General features: G+C 46.2%; 1 protein-coding gene across 2 annotated transcripts in view; it reads right to left on the bottom strand.

Moving 5' to 3' along the window:
- The window catches only part of KCTD20 (potassium channel tetramerization domain containing 20), a 31,736-nt gene extending 26,377 nt beyond the window's left edge, over positions 1-5,359 (bottom strand). For both annotated transcript variants that reach the window (XM_019513905.1, XM_019513906.1), the window contains exon 1: positions 5,238-5,359. In XM_019513905.1, the coding sequence (XP_019369450.1) occupies positions 5,238-5,248 (11 nt within the window). In that variant the 5' untranslated portion in view covers positions 5,249-5,359. The remainder of the gene's footprint in view (positions 1-5,237) is intronic.
- Between the last annotated feature and the right edge of the window lie 2,517 nt (positions 5,360-7,876).

The following is a 7,876-nucleotide window of genomic DNA, read 5'->3' as shown; positions in this document are numbered from 1 at the left end:
TTTTTTTTTTTTTTGCAGCCTGTTGGGGGTGTTTTGTGACTCATAGCATGGGGCGCACAGTCCTTTAGACTCCCCTGGAGTTAACATCCAGTGGGTGGTTCCCTGCTAGTGCATGGAACTGGACTTGATGTCCCAGATGGTCCTTTTCCAGTCCTGCGTGGCGGGTGCACAATCTTCTGGGATTCAGAAAGGCAAAGGCTCAAGAAGCGATATATCTGTCAGCCAAAAACAAGACCGGAGGAGGACAGGGAGGAGAGAGTGAGATGCTGGCACTCTAAAACGGGGACCTGGCAGCAGCAAAAAGCAAACGATGCCCCTATGCAGAATGGCAATTTTAGGGTGCTTCAGTGAAGACCAGGGAGGTTTGTGGATAAGCACCAAGTGTGGCTGAGCATGAGCAGCAATGGCTGATTTAAGTGCCCCCATTCAGATTTCCAAGTGTTCCCAATGACTTATAGAGTAGGGGAATCATAGGCAACGAAATGCTTGTCCTCCCTCGCAACACACAGCCTTCCCCTCGGTTGTTCTGGTCCACGCTTCAATCAACTGCTAACCCAACAACTACTTTTTACTAGGGTTTATTTGCATGCATTGAGTCAACAGCTTTTTCCTAAACAAAAGGGGCAATTCAGAAACGTAGCGAAGACAGGACACCAAAACTGTGCAAGAGAAAAGGTTATATTTGCAACTTGCTGGCAGCCCAGTCTAGTTTCCCCCAAACTGTCTGTCTAAAAATGAGCATATATTGGCCATGCTTGCTTCTACCCTGAGAGAGGGATTAGAATAAAATGGCTTGTCAGACAAGTACATGCACAATAGGAATTTGTGCATCATCAGATTTATCCTCTCCTACGGTGGTTGCAGGGAGATCGTTCCAGGTGGTTACCCAGAATACAAGCAAAATCTGATCACAGCGAAGGCAAAAGGTGGTCACTCCAGAGCCCCTGGAAAGGAGGGCCAGATTGGAGACCTAGTTCTCATCTCAACCAAGTAAACGAGGAGTATTTGAATGCTGGTTAGACAAACACTTGTCTGGGATGTTTTAGACTGGGATGATCCTGCCTGGAGCAGGGGTTGGACTAGGGGTCCCTGCCAGTCCTACTTTTCTATGAATTCCCCCAAAGCTGGTGGAGTTAAACTGGTATAAACTGAGATGAGAACCAGCTCTCCCGGGAGATTTGGCTGGTTAGGCCTAAAAGAAGTGGAGCAGGAGGCAGCAGTAGTAGCAGAACTTCACATGACTGCATTTGATCTCGGCTTGTAACTTGGGTATGCCTAGAGCGATAATAAAAAGATTTAGCTCGAACAGATGCCGAGGGGTATTAGCAGGTGCGGGAGAAAGGGAAGCCTGAAACCTTGTGCCTGCTTTTGCTCCTTCTGAGTTTCCCTTTTGATGTGCTTTCTCATGGAGAGGATCATTAAATGGATGTTCACTCCATACGCAGGAAAGCTGTATTAGCAAACCGAATCTCTGCAGCAAGTTGGATTGAACCGATGAAGAGGGAAACAAGCCGCTTTCCCATTTGTCATACATAAAAGTTGGGCAGAACGAACACCAATCTATGAAATCCTTTACCCATTTGAAAGAAAAGGGAGGCCACGGTTGTGTTTGAGGCCAGCACTGTATAGCATTTATTGGAGCAGAGAGTTATTTGTCCTGCAGCAATGACACAGTAAGCAATGCAGGGAGCACATTGATTGTCTGCATGCCATAAATAAGCGGAGCTATCATTAAACAGAGAAAACTAATCTCCTCTCACATGTATACAGCCGGCATAACTGTTACGGGTTGGAATCTCCTGTTATTAAAATGTCTGCACAAATGAGAACGTGGATGTTTCGTCTCCCACATGTCAGGCCTGTGTCTATCATTGCCTTATTTGTGATTTGTTATAAATACTTTATGTACAGCTATTTCCAATATATGCTATTTTTTTAAAAATGCTGCTGCATTGCAAAACTTTAAAAACCATGCAGGTGCATGAGACAGGCTTCGTCTTCCTCAGTTTGCCCGGCACCTAACACAGCCCTGGTCCATGTCTAGAGCCGTTCTGGACACCACACATTCACCAGTTGTACAGTAATCTCCCCATCACGCTTTGCTTCACAATTTTGAACCAATAAATGGTGCTCTAACTGTGACTCAGGGGAGCGTTTTGAAAGAAGTTAATTTGCTTTGTGAAATATAATGGCTGTAGCTCCGGCTTTTACAGTTTGCTCAGGATTTCCTAATGCTAACCAACTCTTCAAAGTCTTAAACCCTAAGGAAATCATCAGACAGAAAATCTGTTCATACTACAGTACTCAGAAGCATGTGCATTCAAAACTAAAAGCAATGCCATGGTCTTAACGTTGCCAGTCATTGCTGGGGCCAGCACATTGATATTATTTGTTGCCTAGCTTTTGACAGAGGGATTTTTCACCTGGTGGGAGAACGAGGGAAAGTACCGTACTTCACATGAAGCGATCACTGAGCCCGTACAAGCAGAAGAGCAGACCCAGTGCCATTTATTCATTTTCTCCAATGGTTATTTAATGCAAAATGTATAAACAGTCCCAGGAGCAGGGATCTGAAACGCTGGCTCACTCCTCCTTAGGGGAGGGCCCCCATCACTGGGTTACATTTGGATCCCCTCTTGCTTAGTCTCCTTTTAGCCCCTGTTGGCTTCTGGGTTTCAGCAAGAGAAGGGGAGAGTGCCCTGAACTCAGCCGAGAGCCCTGTGGCTTGAACACTTTCATGGCAAGTGGGAGATGTGGGTTGTAGCCCCTCCGGCTGAGCTGGGCCTCCCATCTCCTGCATGCAAGCTCTAACCGCTAATGGGACTGGGGACATGGTGGGCTTCCCCTCACCTGGTTGCAATGCAAGTCCATGGCTTTGGGTGAAGGGGGTCAGGCTGTGCATTCTGCCTGAACAGAAGTGCCTATTTCAGACAAAATTTAAGAGATGCACCCGTGGGTTTCCTATGCGTGGGTCCCTGCATCCCTCACTGTGTTGCAACATCTGCGCTGAATCCCAACCCCAATGTGCTCAAGTCACTCCATTCAAGGCATCGGGATTTAGCAATCGCACAACTCGGGTGCCTCTTGCAGAGCCCTGCACCGGTCCATTTTTAGGCGGTCAGCCCATGGTACCTCCCCCTCCTGCCCAGGATGCTGAAACTCCTAGATACGCCTCTGGGATTTAGGACATCTCACTGGGGTTTTTGAATTACACACCTGGGCACGTGTCTGTATTTTATGCAAGATGATTCACAGCTTTGCCTCAACTAGGTCCCTTTTCAAGTCTGGGCCCAGGTGACTAAAATGTGGGTGCTGCAGTGAGTAATTTGGAAATGCACAAGCCACTGGTAAATCTGGCCCCACAGCAAGCAAAGGGAAGCAGCTCAAGTATAACTTAATATTGCTGTGCCTTCTTTGGTACGGTTTTGTGTTACATGCTAGATGGCACATGCCAGGTTGTTTGTGCTACAGCTGCAAGCACAACCAGGCGTTATATTTAAAGGAAGCATTTTTACAATATAGAGCAGCCGACACGTTGCAAAGTGGCTCTCCTATGTTCTGCAAGAGCCCCGTCAATGTACAGCGGATTCATTTTTCCGTCTGTGTTAGAATTACAGATGGAAAAAATGTCCACCCGGACTGATGCAATTCATCAGCAAGTCCCAAAACCTCTGGCAGCAGAATTTCCACTTTAAAGTCTGATGAAATGCCTGATTGTTTTAGCCTATTCTGTGCATAGTGCTTTACTGTTAGCAACGTTTAGAACATTACTCATTTATTCGAGTCCGAACAGAAATCCACTGTTTCTACAAATGTAACTTGAAGCTACAGTCTGGAATACAGTCTTTCTGGTTTAACATTGCACATCTCCACCTTGACTGCAAGTCCAGGCTTTGCCAATTTAATCTCTAACATTTTTAAAAACCAGCTTGCCTGCAGATAGTCGGATAGTTTACGACCAAAACTTTAGTTGCTGTTCATTGGAGGTGCTGTCATCAAGATGATACACAGATCCCCAAGAACCGATTCTTGGGTTATTTCTTGCTAACACATGCTTGGGCAGCAAATGAAAGCACCATGAAACCGAATGGGCGTTTATTTAATTTTAGAACTCAGTCCAATTTCTCACTCACCCTAATCTTTTCCAGAAAGAAATAGATCACACCAGAATGGATATTGCCCAGCTGGAATAGGTCACAGCTCATTTAGGTGTCAGATAATGGACTTACTGAAAACCACAGAGGAAGGCAAAATTCCTCCCTATTGCTTCAGGCTAACATCCTGCCAGAGACACTTTCCTCTCCAAAACAGCTAACAGCGATGGCCTCGTGGCGTCCCTCCCAACCCTAATTTTCTACGAATATTCCTAGTGATGGGGAGCGAAGTCCATTTCCACTGCCAAAGTTGTCTGGGTTATCAGTCCATTGACAAATGCTCGCTCTCACATCTAGCCCTCATGCATAACATCTAAATATTACAGTAACAGGAGCTTCACAAATGCTTGCAAGGACTAAGCAAGTGTATTCAGCCAACACTTTAAATACAGTTGACCTTATCACTTTTGAAAGACCATGCCTCCTTTCCAGGCAGAAGGGCAAAGGGTACATTAGTGGGGTCATCTAAGGGAGAAGGCCGATGACAGATGAACCACTCCATATATAAGACTTTCTGTCTGCCTCTAGGGACAGGAAAACAAATGTTGCCCTCATTAGTATACATGCTGCCGTGGTATACGTGAGTACTGATTTAAGCTCAGGGACTTTTATGAGCGCTACTATGCTTTATCTGTGCTAGACGAACTGACCCAGCCTTACAAAGGAGCGGAAGAGACAATAAGCGGCGTGCAGTCCTGGGTCCCCTGCCCCATCCATTTACAACAGACCTGTTCATTCAGGCCCATAGCAAGAAAGAAAGTTACACTTCCATGCAATTTAAAAACAACACTGCATCTCCGACTCTCTTCTTTACCGACTCATCGTGCTTCTACTTGTATTGCAGTCGATCCCAACAGCTTCAGCCACATGACAAAGAATTAGACTGTAAACTCTCCTCCCAAGCATTTTGTGGAAAGCGTCAAAAATGGCTATTTCTGAAAAGGCTCAGGCCAGATCCGGTCCAACAGCAGCATTTCAAAGTGTTAAATAATAGGAAGTCAGCCACTTTCTCAGCTGGAGCTCTGCAGCACCCAATGCAACCCCCCGTTTTGATAGACAAACACAAAAGACCCCGCTACTTACTGTCGGCTCATATGTTCGCAGAGTCGTGCTCACGCCGCAATCCTGAAATCTGCCTATAATAAGAGGAGAAAGCCAAGTCGCAGAGACACTTCGGAGTTTAAACTGTTTGTGCTGCAGCTGTCCCTCCGCCCCCAAGACCCAGATGTCTGATTCACGTAAATATTTCAGCTTAAAAGTCCTCTGCCAGCATGTCCCGGAGACAGTGGACGCTGCTGTTTGCATATGCAAGGCTGTATGCAAAAAATGCTCCCAGCATTATTTCAAATTGTGGTGTATTCAAACAGCTTTCTGCTGCCTTTTTCTTTTCGTAGAGATGCAGCTTTATTTCCCTCTTACAAATACAAAATTCCCACGTTAAGGAACTGCGGGATAAACTTCCAAAGGCCTGAATTATAGGGTCACGTGCAAAAACACACATGTGACTGTGTTTGTTTTCATTTATTGCAACAGATTTTGGATCAAGGACTTAATCTCCACACACTGTTATTGGGGATGAGTTAGGCATTTTCATGCACAAATGACCTTTTAGGCACTTGGTTCACAATCTACAGCATCGTGGGACTGGACTGATGTAGTTGCGATGGACCAGGAAATATATGAGAAAGAAACATTTTTTTGAACGGGGTGATATCATTTATTGAACTGACGACTGCGTAGCTGGGGGAGAGATTCGCTAAGCTTCCAGGCACAAAATGGATCAAAAACTGAGCAAGGGCATTTTGTATGCAAAAGCATGTCTATCATCTCTTCCAGCTGTACCGCTGGTCCAGTAAAAGATATCGTATTACCACACACCTATTGCTTCTCTCAATCTCCATACGCTAATACTCTACATTTGATTTAAGTGCATAACCTCGGGACTGAAAAAGGCTACGCACTTACTGAAATTTAATATAAGCGCTGCACAAGCTTCACAACCCTGGAGTATTAAGAGGTCTGAAATGACAAGCACCTGCCAATTTCAAGGCTCTTAAGAGTCACTTTCAGGGCTGCTGTTACTCAGGGAAATGAGTTCTTGCACTTATCTGGTGCTGCTGGCCCCAAATCCACGCACACAACGGCAGCACTCCCATGCAGCACTGCAGGGGTATTACTGCATGGTACTGTATTCTGCTGCAAATGAGACCCTGAATCAATAGGTCCTTAGATGCTTTCCTGTATGATGCATGCTTGGATGGCTCAGAAGTAGCCAAATGCAGATGTCATTCCAGAAAACAGAACTTGTACCACTAAGTACATTTGCTTTTCAGTATAAATATTACAAAGTAGGGGGAGATGTGGGAAAGAGCCCTTAGTCTCATGCGTTTCAACCAACTCGGTCAGTTTTAATTCTGAATACAGCACTAAGCAGACATTAGGTAAGATTCCCCTGCCTTTAATTGCTTCTCCTAACGCACACAAAGCCAAGCTGCCTGTCATGAGAGGCTGTGGTGAAACAGGGAGTGAGGACACGTCTGGTTGTTGGTTAGCTTTTATTGAACAAGCAGTGCAAGGGCGCTCGTTAATCAGAAGTGCCAACAAAAGGGAAAGAAGGGAACAATAGACCTGGAGAGCAGCCAGCGGCTGCGGTGGGGGTGGGTAGGTGAGGGGTGATGCAGCATGGGATCTTTGGAGGACTAATTCAACTCATGTCACAGAAAGCTTGGCGTGTCCACATGCTAATAGTGAACTGGATCTCAGTGAACCAGTTTAAAATAGTATTTGATTTTCCAGGTACATGTTTGAACCACTCCAGATTTTCCAGGTACACGTTTGAACCACTCCAGGCTGTTTTGAACTGGTTGAAATTGGCTGCTCTCTATCTGCTTCAGGTTTAAATTGCATTTAAACCGTTCTAAGTGCCGTATACGTCCATGCCCTGAGTTCACTAAGTGCCTCCTCCCAGTCCAAAGTGTGCACCAGGGGCCAGATCGTATGTCGCTTACCCAGTTAGCACTTTTGTAGCCTCAGAGCTGCTATTTTTGGCACCCACACGCAGTTTGCAACCCTATGCTGAGCACAGTGTGGACACACAAGCTCCTGCAAGACTCCTGAGCATGCGTCTTGGAGCTGTTTTCTGGCCGGGCGGTTATGCGGTGCCGCACACTCACCCAGCTACATACGCAAGTCCTGAAATTGTAGCCAGGCAAAAACCCCATGACTAGCATGCGTTAGATGCCACAGAAGAAGGGGCCCTCCCATGTTTTAACTCAAAAGCCTCATGGTCAGGGCTCTCATTTAGGTCCTACGTCCCCCCCCTGCAATGGACTTGAACCTAAGTTCCCAATACAGAGCTTGAACCAGACAGACTGTCCAAGCCCCTGGGGAAATACGTGGGGCCAAGGAGAGCACAAGCTGGAGACTGACTCAGGTCCAGCCTGGACCCTTCCTCAAGGGACAGAAGCTCCCTGTTTTCTCCAGTGACTATTAAATGCAAGGTGCAGTGGCTCAGCTACATGAGGAGGGCTGGAGAAGGGACTGAATAATGACCTGGGAGTTAGAGCAGTGCACTGGGAAGCAGGAGAGGAGTGTGCTGCAGTGACTAATTTGGAAATGCCCAAGCCGCTAGTAGATCCCGCCCCACAGCAAGCAAAGGGAAGCAGCTCAAGTATACGTTAACATTGCTGTGCCTTCTTTGGCATCGTTTTGTGTTACATGCT

Source organism: Gavialis gangeticus, unplaced genomic scaffold, assembly GCF_001723915.1.
Source record: "Gavialis gangeticus isolate Ggan-Ray unplaced genomic scaffold, GavGan_comp1, whole genome shotgun sequence".
Classification (NCBI taxonomy): domain Eukaryota; kingdom Metazoa; phylum Chordata; order Crocodylia; family Gavialidae; genus Gavialis; species Gavialis gangeticus.
The sequence above is the reverse complement of the archived record's forward strand: the minus strand, read 5'-3'. Positions and strand labels throughout refer to the sequence as shown.